Here is a 16,047-nt window from a genome sequence, read left to right as displayed (position 1 = left end):
CTCATACACGCACGAGAAGCGTGGTAGTTATTGGGTTCCAAGGATAAAAATCCTAGAAAAAGAAACACGAAAAATGATCAGAATGACACTATGGAAGAATATCATAAAGATATTCAAGATCTGATTAATCCTAATACTCCTGAAGATATCAGGGAACCCGAGACACAAGTGAGTAAAGAACTATCATTAAGTTCTTCTGGTGATGGGATTGATCGAAGATTATGGTGGATAATGTTTTTGCATATAATGTTGCACTGAATATTATGAAAGACATTAAGGGTCAGGAACCTCAATCTGTTGAAGAATGTCGACGAAGATATGATTGGCCAAAATGGCAAGAGGCAGTTCAATCAGAATTGAATTCACTTGCTAAACGTGAGGTTTTGGACCGGTAGTCCAAACGCTAACGGTGTAAAACTAGTTGGCCACAAATGGGTCTTTGTGCGGAAAAGGAATGAGAGAAATGAAATTGTGAGATACAAGGCCTGCCTTGTTGCATAAGGATTCTCTCAAAGACCTGGTATCGACTATGAAGAAACATATTCACCTATCGACTATGAAGAAACATATTCGCCCGTTATGGATGGCATAACATTTCAATATCTCATCAGTTTAGCTGTACATGAAAACCTTGAAATACATCGATGGATGTGGTTCAGCTACCTTTATGGCTCACTTGATAATGAAATGCGTATGAAAATTCCTGAAGGATTTAAAATGCCTGAAGCAATTAGTTCGAAGTCTCGGAAGATATATTTAATCAGATTACAAAGATCATTATATGGTTTAAAACAATCGTGGCGCATAATGCTATAATCGCCTAAGTGATGTGTCGATAAATGAGGGATATATAAATGATGCCATTTGTCCGTACGTTTTTTATTAAGAATACAAAATCGGGGTTCGTTATACTTCTTTGTTTATGTTGATGACGTAAACCCAATTGGAACTCCCGGAAAGAGCTCAAAAAGGCAAACAGTATTTAAAGAAAGAATTTGAGATGAAAGATCTCGGAAAAACAAAACTTGTCTTGGTTTGCAAAGTTGAACATTTACATTTGGATCTTTATCCATCAATCGTTTATATCGAAAAGTTTTAAAAACGATTTTACATGGACAATACGCATCCTTAAGTACTTAATGGTTGTTCGCTCACTTGAAGTGAGTAAAGATCCGTTCAACCTCAAGAAGAAAATGAAGAGCTTCTTGGTCCTGAAGTACCATATCTTAGTGAAATTGGTGCACTGATGTATCTTGCTAACGCTACAAGACCTGACATAGCGTTCTCTATTAATTTGCTTGCAAGATATAGCTCTTATCCTACACGAAGACATTGGAACGAAGTTAAGTATATATTGCGATATCTGAAGGGAACTAGTGATATGGGTCTGTTTTATGCTAACAATGGTAGTGCAAATCTTGTTGGTTATGCGGATGCAGGTTATTTATCTGATACATATAAAGCTCGATCTCAAACAAAGTTATCCGTTTACATACGGAGAGTAACTTGCTATATCATGGCTATCTACAAAGCGGTCCATTATTGCTACTTCTTCGAATCATCGAGAGATAATAGCTATTCATGAGAAGCAAGTAGAATTCGTGTGGTTGAGATAAGTGATACATTTCATCAGAGAAAGATGTAGCTTGAAGTGTGATGCAAAAATATCCACGATATTATATGAAGACAATGTTGCATGCATAGTCAATTAAAAGAAGGCTTCATAAAAGGAGATAGAACGAAGCACATTTCACCGAAGTTATTCTTCACACATGATCTCCAGAAGAATGGTGATATTGATGTACAACAAATTCGTTCAAGTGAATCTGCGATTTGTTCACCCAAATCTTTGACAACATCAACTCGAAAAGATGATATTCAAGATTGAAATGCGAAGGCTCCGACATCCGAATTTTGGTCTTCGTCGGGGGGTGAAATACGTCTCGTACTTTTTTCCTTAACCAAGGTTTTGTCCCATCGATTTTCTTGGTAAGGTTTTTAATGAGGGCGACTCTCAAAATGCCGTATTCAGATATGTGTACTCTTTTTTTTCATTAGGACTTTTTCCCATGTAGTTTTTTTTTTATAAGGTTTTAATGAGAGAGCGACATCATCTATTAATGGACATCCGAGGTGAGCGTTGTAAATATTATATTTATGTATGTCCATTTTGGTTTCTTGGAGATCAAGTTGATAACTTGCCACAGCAGATATCTTGCCTGCAAAGTTAATTTTGAATTATTATTATGACTTAGCCGGCAAAGTATTTTTGATATTATATATAGGAGTTCGTATGTATTGTAAAAGCACGAGAAAGAAGCAATATACAACAAACGTTATTATTAGAAACAATAATAGTACTTCAGTTAGCCTTCTCCCTCTTTGTAACTTTTGCCTTGTAATTTTAGTTTAGTCTTTATTTTATAACATAAACGGAAATGTAAAAAGATTTTTTTTTAATCGTTTGACGGCTGATGTGGTAGCTTTCACGCTCGTGGGGGGGAGTTTGACAACACTTGTTGCGCCATATGGCAGCTCGGGGGTGTATTAGAATTCACTTAGCCAAGCTTAGGCATGTTCAAAACACGAATAGTTTGGGGGCCTAAGTTCAATGATAATGAAGGCTTTAAGGGTAACAAATCAACCTAATATATATGAATTGTCTATGTAACTGTATACTTTGATATGTTTTTTATAACTACCGAATACCGTATTGAATACCAAAATTTTATAAAATGCATACCAAATATCGCACCAAACATCATAATACCGAAATTACGGTATAAAAAATTTCGATTTCGATATGATAATCAACATCCACAGTACCATGGGCACCCCTACCTTCAACATTTACTAATATTTTCTTTTATTCTTTCTTTTCGTGTACTAGTAAAACTTTTCTATCAGAAACGTAGTTAGGTTTCTACTTTCCCCACAAGTAACATATGCACCAAGGTTGGAAAACTTACAAAAAATTGAACACGTTAGTTAATAACGGCCAACTAAGTTATTGGTCCTTACACGTTGTTAAGGAATCAAACCGTACAGGTGTGTGTAGGGAATCAAGAAAGGTGAACCAAGAAAGTTACACACACCTTTCTTTTTTGAATCTCTTCATCCTAATGTTGAAAAATCTTATGTCATGTGGTTGGAACATTTTGGACCTCAAAAAATATCCCATTTCTGATAAACGTTTTCAAGAAACTTTATTTTACAATTTCCTTTTTTTTACATCATTTCTTGAAAATTCACTTTATACCTGTCTGTCTCTTTGTCTAAGTGCATGAATCTTTGACTTCACTTGTCAATCTCCAATTTTCTTGGAATCCCATTTCAGTTTTCTTCTTGTTTTCATCTTGGTATCTCTTAGTTTCTTGATTATTTGGTTCTAAGTAATCAAGAAAATGGTGGGAGCTTTGTCTTTTGTGGGTTCATCAGTTGTGGATTCCCATTCTAGTCCTTGTTTGTGTTTGGATTCAGTTTTGCATAAGAGTTCATCATCATCATCATCATCACTTGGTAGGAAGCAATTGCAATTGAGCAGTTCTTTTGTGGATTTGAAGTTTTCAGCAAAATGTTATAAGGGTAATTACAAGAAGCAGACAAAGGGTAGGAAGAACCTTAGGATTGTGAGTGATTTAGGTGGGCAATATGAAGACAGCTTTAATGATATTAAAACGGTAAGCAACCTCTAACATTTCTTCAACTCATTTTTGAGATAGAGGTTTAGTTGTTTAAATTGGGTTATCAGATCTATGTTTTGCGCATTTGTTTACATTCTTCTGATTTGCATGTGTGATTGGTCACTAATTGTTGAGAATCTACAGCAACTAATCTTGAGACGTAATATAATATAATAATTAAAAGTGTGCTTCCTCTAGCAGCTTAAGCTGATAAGATAAGATGGTCACATAATTCATCAGGTAGATTATTAAACAAGAGTTATATTTGTTTCCCCTCTTTCCTCAATGGTACAAATTGTGTTTACAAACACCAAATACGGTCTATAAGTTGAAACTACACATAGATGGTACTTGTAAGCTGGGATATTTAGAAGATTAATATCGCCATTATTGATTCCAAGAAGGGGGAAAGGAGCAGTAAAATAGTGAGAAAATCATCATGTACTTCCTTCAATTGGAGGAACAAGTAAATATCTAGTTCCTATTATTCCAACAATTCAAGGGCTAAAAAAGCTAGGTGGAGGAATATTGAACCTATCCAATTTTACTTGTGCTCCTCTGTTACTTTCTTTCTCAAGGGAAAAAAGCGCCTAACCGTCCTCTTTTACTTCCATTTCTCCTACTCTTCCTCTTTTCATCCCAACCAATTGTAGCATTCAGAAAGGAGGACAAAAGTTTATTGGCTGTCTGAATTCTTTTCTTGTGAACTACCAAGTTTTGTTTTTTTATCTTTCTGTAGTGGTGAATTTAAGCTGTTTGACCTATTTGTTGTGCTATTAATATTTTCATTGTATCAATTATCTGGATCAAATGTATCATAACACATTCTCCCATAGTACATTCTATCATAGTATCACCCTGCACTTCCTTAGGCAGATGCAGCATTTTGGCAGTTGGTTCTGAACCCATAATTTCAAAAGTATAACGAGTTCAATCTTTTCATTTTTATTCTTAATAAAACGAGTTCAATTTAAGAACATTAAGATTGAACTCATATAGTTTAAATCCTGGATTCGCCTCTAAGCACTTCCTGTCCTTTAACAAGATTGGTAAAATCTTTGGAAAGTTTTTATTGGATTTGGCAATGTGAGCTTCTCGTTAACTGTGCTTCTGAATAAACCATGTGTAGAATGATCATCTGATAAAAAGTTTCTAGCAAATACTTCATCTTCTGCTAAAGATGTAACTCTTTGATGTGAAGATCTTTTAAATGTTATGATTTCCTTTTAAAATAGATATAGACACACTCACCCAGCCAAAAAGTAAGAAAAAAGAATTGAGAATGTCGTAATTTTTTCTTCATTAAGATTCCATGCAACTAAATAAGTAGGGGTAGACTGATTGTTTTCTGCTGTAGTTTAGAACTTCAATCAATTTAGCTGACATGGATTGAGTAACTGACTTGACATAGATTGACATCCGATTCAATCAGTTTTAGGTTTTGATTGAAGCTCAGTCTCTTCACGAGTTAAAGTTGGTGCTTTAGCTAGGTTAAATGACCTAGAAGTCTTTTATGGTTTAGATATTATGTTAAACTTGATTAGTACGTTACTTAACAATGTGGTAAACTAATCAACTTGCACATGTCATGAAAAATACATAGTATATATTGGGGGAAGGCATTAGGAGAGTTTCGAATCATTAACTCCGGTGAATCTTAAATTTAACTTAACTTATTGACTAGTCAAGTTGAGATTTGAATTTCAAATTTTGAACAATGTTGTTGAGAGTTCTGTGAGTTAAAGTGAGACCTTTCTGGAGTCTCTTCACGCTTACAAATCCCATAACTTTCGGCATTCTCAGTTTACTTCCTTCAAATGCTAGTTAATTTTTCTGGAGAAGAAAGATGTGGTGAGCTACCTAACATACATCTTAATATTTCTGCTTTGGTATCATGGAGAGCTATTTCTTTCTTGAATTTCTTGCTATTTGAATTCCTCGTTCTAGAGAAATTAAGGCATCGGTATTGGTCATGTTGAAACCAACATTGATGATTATGCTAGTAGCAATGACCTTTTCTAGTATTGTCATCTTGAAAACATGAAAAAGGAAAGGACGCTCAATCTGCTTGGTTTATAACTTGGTCAAATAGTAGGCCTTCATTAAGTCGTACTCATTATACCACTCCAAGGGTTGTGCACAACTTTGTAAGATATTTTCATGTACACCAAATTTTTTGTTATGTTATAGATAGTCTCTGGCATAAGGAATTAATTGGTACATTTTTGGAATTTACCTTCCAATGACATTTTTGTGAGCTGATTCTGAAATATTCATCTAAATGTTTACATTTCTTTTACATCTTGCCCATTGACGCCAATTTATTTGTACTCTAACACTTTGTTGCTTAACGATATCTGAAACACTTGCATCTTTTCTGCAGCAAATTCTTAACTACTTCACATATAAAGCAGTGAGGACTGTTTTGAACGAGCTTAATGAAATGAACCCTCCACAATATCAATGGTTCAATGAGTAAGTACATAGTTTCATTCCAATTTTTTTTTATCTTTTACGGATAAGAGTGTACCTTATGGTCTATTGTAAAATTATTTGATTGGCTTTAGCAAATGCCTAAATCTAGAGTTATATGCCTCAGTAAGATATTGTCATTCGTTTGAGCTTGTTCACTTTGTTTCTTGACTATCTATTACTCAACAGTTATGTTGCAGCAAATAAGCCTAAGGATGGAAAGCGTTTCATTCGTAACCTTGCAAAGGTTAGTCTTATGTAAAACCTTGACCTCCATTTACGTACATATCGAGTCATAAATTAATGCAATCATGGACATTGCATCTTTGGATGGATCATCTCTGAGCTCTAGAATACACAATTGAAAAGAGAAAAGAAATCACACTCACAAATTTTTGACACCTTTTTACCATATTCTTGACAGGAGAAGCAAGAACTCGCTGAAAAGGTGATGGTAACACGGCTCAGTCTGTATGCGAAATGGATAAAAGTATGAATTGGATTTATTTTTTTTGCTTCAAACCGTTATGAAAGTATATAGCCACGTTTGAAATGGAACAGTTATACTTATTTATCTTTCCTTTTTTTGCCACTAGAAATGCGATCACGACGAGATTTACAACCGAATATCTGATCAAAATGTGGAAGTCATGCGTGAGCGGCTCATGGAGACTGTGATTTGGCCATCGGATGACACAAACACAGAGATGGTTGGGTGAAAGAACCTCATTGCATGCTGTTGATTTCACTTCACTTTTCTCTTTTGAATTCTGTTTCTATTAGCTTTTTCACTGAATATTCCCAGTAAAGTTGATGTTGTATTCTTCCCAGAGTCAGAGGGGTTCTTGAACTTAAATTGTATATAACAGGGACTTTGTATCTCATATTCAGTGTATCATTTTAGAATTAATTGACCTCTTATAGAAAAGATATATCAGCTCGGAGTCTTTGAAACTGCAGTTTCTTTATCTGACGACATATATGGGTTCTCTTTCCTCTGTGTGTGTGTGTCTGTTGAGTGGTAATCTTGGAGAAATAGATGCGCTGAAGCTACAATATTTTGCAGTGTTACAATGTGTTACCAGATAAGCAAAATATGTGTCGTTTCCGGTCAATTACTAGACAATTTCTCCATTGTCAAAGTCACAATTATCTGCGGCATGCAAGTCAAAGTCGAACAAATTGTAGTTACCGATTTACGGTACCGCACAAATACAGAATTGTACCGAATTAATTTGGCATGGTAATGATATAGTATTAAAAGAAATCGGAAATTGAAATTACCAATCAAAGTTTTTAAAACCGTATTGTATCATGAACACTCCTAAATGACGGTATCTTCATTCTTTCAGATTAGGGTAACAAAAGAGACTGAAAAAAGATATGCCCATATGAGGGATACACAAACATGGATTTGGCTTCTCTCCATTACATTTTCTATTCATTTCCTTAAGTGCATACTTAGATGATTGACACTTGTCTATTTTAGATTTTGGAGGCTAGGATTAAGTTAACAAATACTATATTAACTACAGTTAACAATTTACTTTGAAAAATTACTCTCCATACAAATCTCAACTTCCACTAATTTAGGAACCCATTAATATCATTATACTTATATTTAAATAGAAGATTCATCTCAATAAATGAGATTCTTATGTACGTAAAGAGTAGATATATACCTTTTATGCCTTTTTAACCATAAAAATGATATTATCTCCACAGTTTTTTCCCTCCAATCTATCTTTATTTGAGGGGCATTTACTAATTTTAAATGTTGAATTGACAAAAAGAACAAAAGACTTCGAATGTAAATAAAAAATCATTAATTAACAGGATTGCACGAGAAATTTATAAGTTTAGCTAATCTTGGATGCATAGTTCCATCTTATTAAATAATATCATATTCTTAATATAAACGATATAAATGACAGAACTGATAATAAATAAAATAAAATGAAAAGTAACGGTTCCCAACATTTGAGGGAGTTGGGAATTTTCTTACCAAAGTTAGGAGTGCATTCTTAAAATTTATCTTATTAAAACTATGGTTAAGTTGTTTGCTTAAGTTAACTTAATCCAAGCCTTTAAAATCTAAAATAGACAAGTGTCAATCATCTCTATATGTACTTGAGGAAATGGAGAGGAGCCAAATCCCACAAACATATGCATGGAAGTAATTGTTGAAGAATAAGATCACATGGTAGAAAGTGAAAAAGAGAACTGGCCGGTTAACTATGAGTTGTTGTTACCCCTCATTGACCTATAACATTTCCTATTTAAAACCCTTTGCACTGACAAGTGGCATGGAGAGTGGTTTCAATCTTTTTGTAGTATGTGATAACTGAAAAATAGGTCAAAAAGAGTATCTATCCGACATTTTACATTCATTTTTAAAATTAATTATTTTAAAACCACTCTCCATGCCAAGTGACATGGAGAGTGGTTTCAATCTCTTAGCAGTGTGTGGTAGCTAGAAAATAGGTCAAAAATAGTATCTATGCGACATGTTACATTCATTTTTAAAATTAATTATTATTTATTCTTTTTTCTTTGTTTCTTTTGGTAGACAGTTCAAAAAGACATAACCGATAACGCGCACGAAATTTATTTTAATTATGTTTTATCATCCATACGGTGGCTAAGACTCTGATAAACTATTTGTTCCTTAGAAAGGATTGTTGGCGTAAAGCCATGTGTGAACCAAGTCTAGATATGGGAGATAATTGACAAGGTAATTAAGCAAAGCTAGACAGTGGTTGAGATAAAGCAGAGGTTCTAGACAATGTAAAAGGTCTGAAAAAGCAAGCAGCACAGGATGGTTAGAATAGGTCCATAAACATGTTCCATTGCAAAGAAGCTACAGAAAACAGCATACATATTAACTCAGATTGCAAACATGTGTGCCAATGCAAAGTGCAATGATCAGATCAGAGAGAGAGTGAACCATCCAAATACATAATCTATCACAAAGACAGACGCAGAGCAAAGGAGATGAAGATGACTCAGTCACGGAGCAGTTCATTTAAGAATAAAACTATAACGCCTATCTATTTTCCCATATCCCATATACATATAATACTTGCGTATATAACGCCTTCTGGTCACGGGTCAATATATATATATATATATATATATATATATATATATATATATATATATATGAATGAATGTAATGCATGAATAATAAAAGATACATAAAACTCGGACCCGAACGGGGGGAAGGAACCATCATAAACGGGGTACATGGACATCAAAGACTGAAGAACTCCTAATACTTCTAAGAGTAGAGTAATATGGAAGCTCGCTTACTCGTTCGGTTCATATCATAAGGTCATGCCAAAAGAAAGAAAGGATAGCCTTAACATACCTTGAAGTATACCCAATCGTCCAACTTCTATCTCTCGAACTTGTAAGTCTACAATCAAGATAACGTAGACCTTAATCAGACTATTTACCTCGCTTACTAATCATTTTAAATACGAATAGAGCTTAACAAATTATGGGCAACATTTCCCTTATAAGCTTAACAACCCTTCAACTTCCCATTCAATCCAACATCAACCAGAACAACAATAACAACACTTATATATAAATATATACTCAAATCTATCCCCAATCATCTCTTAAAATAGCCTCAAATCACTACCTTAAGCTTCATCAACTTACCACTTCCACAAATACCCTCTCTTCGCTTAAACCAAAAAAAACTCTCGGTAATCAACTTAAATATAAGGGTAGAAATCATTTACATACCTTGAGGGTCTAAGATTCCAAAGATCAACTTCAACTCCAACTCCCTAAGCTTCACAACTCAAGAAACCCTAGAAACAACCTTCTTCTTGACAAGCACGAGTCTACGGGGCTCCTGATCTTACCAAATCTCCACTAATAATGATGGAAAATATTGGGAGAGAAAATACTAGGGTTTCTCTGATTTGGAATGGAGGAAAATGAGAAATAAGGTCGTGAACCACATATTTATACTTGGAATTAAAAAGCTCCAGCGGTGCGGTTCGACGGACGGGTCGACGACCCATCAACGTGTCGACGGTCCGTCGACTTGCCCGTCGACCTACGCCTGCAGATTTCCAGGCTGCCGAACCCTATCGACGCTGCACAAGGACGGTCCGTCGACCATGTCGACGGCCCGTCGCTTGGTGACTGGTGTCTGCAGATTTCTCAGATTCAACTTAGATCGCATCGATTCGATTCGTTCAACTTCTAACCCTGTAAATCACCCAGAATACCTGCTGGTACCTTTGTACACGGGGTAAAACACTTTCTATCTCCAAAACTCGGACATGAGTCTCAATTCCAAGGGCATACCCGACTATGAAACCATAGGTTCTACTACGATGAGAACGAGAGGCGTAACAAAAACAAGCATGTATCACAAAGAGTCATCAGGAGCAATTGATGAATGAATTATGAGAGAGGATACCATGAGGTGAAAGGGTGAAGATGACTTAAAAGTAATTTGTTCAAATAAAGAGAGTTCCAGATAAAGCACATGAACCAGGTCTGCGAACATGTTCCAACACAGAGCAAGAACATGATCAGAGTCACAGAGCTAGACAAGGCTGAAGACATGATTTATTACAGTAATGAATAAATCCAAGTGGAGAATACAGACACAGAGCAAATAGCATGATGCTATGAAACAGGTCTGTCAACATGTTCCATCATCCATCACAAAGCAGGCTCAAGATAGAGTCAGTGGAATGAACGAGAAAGGGATAATGAAACAGGTTTGTGAACATGTTCCATCTCGAACGGCGAGAGATTCGAGAGGCGGACGAACCCGGGTGGATGAAACAGGTTCGTTAACATGTTGCAGCGCAAGTCCTACAACAACTAGGATTTGCAGATTTACGGCAAAGACTTGGCGGTCAAGTTAGAGGATTCCTTGCCATAATTAATCAAGATTCTTCAGACTCCTATAAGGACAATGAAGTCGATCCAAAAGGCAAGAATCCCAATTCAACACAAACCCCAATATATATCATGGGCCTACTCGAAGAGGGTTTTGTGTTTTGTTGCTCCCAAATGAACACGCAAGTATACGCGGTCGTACAAGTTATATAGGATTAAAGTCCAGATATCATACCCACAGAGACTTATGATTAACTATTTACTAAATTAAACTAATGCTAATTATCTAAAAAAGAAATAAAATCCGAAGTTATATTTATAAACTAACTAAAAATAAAAGAAAGCAAATAATGAACTTCAACCAAGAAAGAGCAGATTTTTATCGGAGAAGAGATAAATCTAGGGATACGACCACTAACAATCCAGTTGAGTCTTCTAATTGTACATCTATTTTATTTCCTAAGTTACTAGTTGACGGGTTTATGTTAAACTTTATGATATTCTTTCGAACTACTCACAAACTTGTAGATGTTATTTTTAACGCCTATATTTCTATGATCGCCAGAAATAACAAGAACGCATTTATATTTAGGGCTAAGTAGGGCTAAAGGGTATATTTCTATCTTCACTAGCGAAACGATTAATCGAACAAACTTTATTTATTTTTATTACGTACGCGAATTCGGTCTTTCAAGTCCAATTCACGCCCCACAGATAGTGTCTAATTAGTTATCAAGTAATTAAACAACTAAGCACAAGAATAAATAAGCAATCCAAAAGATGGAAATCAATAGATAGAATCAATTATCAAACTAAAACTTTCATGTCTTGCCACAATCCTAGAACTAAAGAGTTTAGCTCTATATAGACATAAAGGAAAAACAAACCATCTAAATAAAAAAAAACGTAAAAATAAGTGTTAAAGAGAAGAGAAGATAAAATCCTATAACTCCGCCTCCACGGCGGCTACTAACTCTCTCTAAGTCCAAAGTTCTCTGAAAACCCTGTCTTTTGCACTATTTATAGATATAGGAAAAAGCCCAAATAAAATTACTAAATCCAAAACAAATTGGGAAGTACATTATTTTCGCCCAAAAGAATTCAGTCCACCTTGTCAACTTTCTTTGCTTTCAATCGTGGCTTCCAAAATTGACGCTTCTCAATTTAATTCACTGCCGGGTAAGTTTTTCTCCATTTTCAATTCGTTACTTCTTTCTTTCCTTTTTTCTTGTCTTTATTTTGGGGCACAAACACCAAATGGTGTCCCCCCTTTGTCTCCTTCCTTTTCTTCTTTCTTTTTCTTCCACAATTTATTCAATTTTGCTCCAAATTTGTTCAGCTTCACAGCGCTTTATTCTTACATAATAAAAATATAATATTAAGCACAAAGTTGTATAATTTATACTCAATGACGATTAAATGTACTAAAATGAGAGGCAACAATGACTAAATATATGCATTTTTGGCCGAACATCATGTTTGCCGACCGGTATATTACTTTCAATATATATATCCAATCTTGCTAAGAAGAAGGTTTGCGCACCCACAAAAAGAGAGAGATTTGAATATTGAGCAATCAACAAAGATATCAAGAATATTTAGAATCTAGGCGTGCGTCCCTAGTACGAGAAGCAGATTGAAGAAGCTGTAGAATAGAATTATGTTTTACAGTTCTTGAGTCCTGAAAACTTCTATTAGGTTGGGCTATCGAGTTGTATCTTTATCCACTTTATTAGAAGTCATTATAGTAAGATACAAAAACTTTGTAAATTCAACTTCAAGTTGGGGATCGACGTGAAGGTTGCTTACTAGTCTAGGGAGATTAGTGAGATATGAATTAGAGGTTAGTTCCTAAGTTACAGAGTCCGCAACTTGAATTTACAGAGGCTCACCGTTGTAGCGGAGTTTGGGGTAAATTCTACAGAGGTGTAGGTTGTGATTTTTATCGCCCTTATGAACCGGGTGGTTTCCACGTTAAAATCATTGTGTTCTTTACTTACCTGTAATTTATATTCTGCAAGACGCAAGCATAGAACAAGTAAAGTAACGTGTTCCATCCTATAGGCAAAAATTGGATCTTTGCATAGGATAGGAGTAGGTCGTGCAGCTTAACAAGGATGATCAAAGTCTTTGCAAAGTGCAATATTATCCCGAGTGAGAATCTTACGACTCAACATAAGCATGGATTTAGTGATCAAAAGGAAGAGGAAGAAGAGGGTTGTGGATGACCAGCCGAGGATCAAATAGGGTAAGCTTGATAATAGCCAGTGCTTAGGACATGGAGGAGAAGTTAATGGCTATGGGGGCTTGGGTGAGTAGTGGGAATACGAACAATATATGGGATAGGTTTTTTAGTTATATTAGGGAAGTGGCTAGCGAGGTGCTGAGGGATTTGGTGGCCATCGAAGGGACCATTGATGGGATGGAGAAGTTCATGGGAAGGTGGAGGAAAAAAAGGTAGCGTATCCGAAGTTGGTGGAAACTAAGGACGGGGAGGAAAGTGGACGAATAAGAAGAGGTATAAGACGGTGAAGAAGGAGACAAAGTTAGCGATTTTGCGACAGCAAAAACGACAGCTTTTAAACACATGTGTGTAAAAGTAGAGGACAAATGCGGGTATAAGAAGTTATATAGCCTAGCCAAGGCTAGAGAGAGGCAGTCCTGTGACTTGGACCAAGTGAAGTGCATTAAGGATGAAGTTGGTAAAGTACTAGTGGAGGAGACATTCATTAGACGGAGATATCAGTCATGCCTTCATAAACTCTTGAATAAGGAGGGGGACAAAGGCATTGTGCTGCTGATTTGGAACACTCAGGGAGGTGTCTTGATTTTGCGTATTATATATAGGTGTATTAAGGTTGAAGAGTAGGACACTCAATGGAAGAGCGACTGGGCCAGATGAGATTCGGTGAAATTTTGAAAGAGCGCAGGTAAGACAACTATGGAGTGGTTGACTGAATTGTTTAATGTCGTTTTTAAAACGGCTAAAATACCCGAAGAATGGAGGTGGAGTACAATAATTTCATCGTACAAGAACAAGTGTGACACTCAGAATTGCAACAACTATAGAGTTATCAAGCTACTAAGCCACGCTATGAAAGTTTGGGAGAGGGTGGTAGAGATGAGGGGAGGAGTGGCGTGTCTATTTTCGAAAACCAGTTCGGATTCATGTCGGGACGCTCAACTAGGAAGCCATTAGTCTTGTAAGGAGACTGGTGAAGCAATATATGGAGAGGAAGAATGACTTACACATGGTGTTCATCGACTTAGAAAAGGTATACGACAAAGTCGAGGTTCTATGGGGATGCTTAGAGGCTAGAGGTGTACGTGTGGCGGACACTAGGACGAACAAAGACGTATATGATGAGCCAAGAACCGGGTAAAGATAGCGGGAGGAGACTCGAAACACTTCCCAGTTGTGATGGGGTTGTACTAGGGTTCAACTCTTAGCCCATTCTTGTTTGCCTTGGCAATTTTTCATTTTAACATTAATCTTGGTGATTCTAGCCGATCCCAACTTGCTTGTAACTGAAGTGTAGTTACAAAGACGTATATGATGAGCCAAGAACCGCGTAAAGATAGCGGGAGGAGACTCGAAACACTTCCCAGTTGTGATGGGGTTGTACTAGGGTTCAACTCTTAGCCCATTCTTGTTTGCCTTGGCAATTTTTCATTTTAACATTAATCTTGGTGATTCTAGCCGATCCCAACTTGCTTGTAACTGAAGTTTAGTTACAATTATCATTAGCGTTGGTGATTCAATCGTGAAAACAAATGCAATTGAAGAATGCAATAAGTTATCAATCGAAGCATGTGGTTAAAAATGGGCAAGTGGTGCAGTCACCTTAAAGGTTCACTTGCATTCAAAATTTACATATAGAAGACTGTAAATCTAGAAAGTGAATCGCACTCAATGGAATCTAAAACTAATTTTTTTTGTTTTGCTCAAAAAAAAAAAAAAAAGAGTAAAAACCTAGCATAAGTTATGGTAAGTGCATCTGAAGTAATTTAGGTGCATATTGAAATCTTGGGATACAGGAGGGATAATTTGAATGTCCTTTTTAAGATTTCACCAAAATTGAGATACCTGGGGTTTTTATTCCAGGAAAAAAGTGCATGTGGTTGGAGATGGGTAAAGTAAATAAAAAGTCGTGTCGCTTTAATTCTTCAAATTTGTCCATCATATAATAGTCACGTGAGGGAATCTTAATATTATATGATTTAAAATGTTTTGATGTTAAATTGCAAATTGGAAGGTAGAATGTAAACTAAAAGATTGTGGCAAGTTTTTGGATAAATTCACACATATTTATCAACTCTAATTAAGTAATACTATTTTATATAAAAACACATATCAGTGCACAATATATGCGACAAGTAATTTTCATTAGACTATCACTTACGGTATTTGTAAAATTTTCTCTTCTTATCTAGTCTCCTTCGTCCTTACTACGATTTAAAGGAAAACATTTAAAGTTATTTTATTTTTTCATTAATTAATCTTGACTAAATAAAGTATACGCGATTGCCTTTGTGAATTCCGTGGATACACAAAAGACATCAAGTAGTTATTTGGACATAAAAAATGTGATATTCGAAAAAAGTAATATTTGATGAAAAGTCGAAAAAGAAAATGTGATATTCGAAAAAAGTAATATTTGAGAAAAAGTCAAAAAAGATATTTGAAAATAGAGTTGTGATTGGAGATACATTTAACATGAAGAAACGTTAAAAAATTTATAAATGAAGAAAAAAGTTCGCTTCAAAATTTGACAAAAACCATTTTTCTCTTGCTCTTCCCCATTGAAAAGTAGTCAAAACAGTCCATGTATTTTGACATTTTTTAAACTTGAAACTCATCCTCAATTTTTCTTTTAAAAAATCAATTTAATATATAATCAAACGCTATTTCAATATTTGTTTTCTTTTGAAAGTGAAAATTTTGTATGGATAAACAGAAATCAAGTTTCTTTTACATCAAACGTTGTGGTGCAACGGATGTCGCTGATCCTCCTTT

The 16,047-nt window shown here is 35.4% G+C and overlaps 1 protein-coding gene and 1 long non-coding RNA gene across 2 annotated transcripts; one reads left to right on the top strand and one right to left on the bottom strand.

Moving 5' to 3' along the window:
- Nucleotides 1-3,100: 3,100 nt before the first annotated feature.
- LOC132065758 (chaperonin-like RbcX protein 2, chloroplastic) lies at nucleotides 3,101-7,085 on the top strand. Its single transcript, XM_059459286.1, has 5 exons — nucleotides 3,101-3,680; nucleotides 6,067-6,158; nucleotides 6,345-6,402; nucleotides 6,580-6,645; nucleotides 6,752-7,085. The coding sequence occupies exons 1-5, from the start codon at nucleotides 3,405-3,407 to the stop codon at nucleotides 6,872-6,874; spliced, it is 615 nt and encodes a 204-aa protein (XP_059315269.1). The 5' UTR covers nucleotides 3,101-3,404; the 3' UTR covers nucleotides 6,875-7,085.
- On the bottom strand, nucleotides 4,814-5,589 carry LOC132065759 (uncharacterized). Its single transcript, XR_009416779.1, has 2 exons — nucleotides 5,435-5,589; nucleotides 4,814-4,906 (listed from the first exon to the last, which is right to left on the bottom strand). It is a non-coding gene; the product is annotated as an uncharacterized LOC132065759 (long non-coding RNA).
- Nucleotides 7,086-16,047: the final 8,962 nt, after the last annotated feature.

Source organism: Lycium ferocissimum, chromosome 7, assembly GCF_029784015.1.
Source record: "Lycium ferocissimum isolate CSIRO_LF1 chromosome 7, AGI_CSIRO_Lferr_CH_V1, whole genome shotgun sequence".
Lineage (NCBI taxonomy): Eukaryota > Viridiplantae > Streptophyta > Magnoliopsida > Solanales > Solanaceae > Lycium > Lycium ferocissimum.
This window is presented reverse-complemented; position numbering and strand designations above follow the sequence as displayed.

Coding starts and splice junctions, on each gene's coding strand:
- LOC132065758 (XM_059459286.1), top strand. CDS start 3,405: ATGGTGGGAGCTTTGTCTTTTGTGGGTTCATCAGTTGTGGATTCCCAT. Junction 6,159..6,344: donor CAATATCAATGGTTCAATGA/GTAAGTACATAG, acceptor ATTACTCAACAG/TTATGTTGCAGCAAATAAGC. Junction 6,403..6,579: donor TCATTCGTAACCTTGCAAAG/GTTAGTCTTATG, acceptor TATTCTTGACAG/GAGAAGCAAGAACTCGCTGA.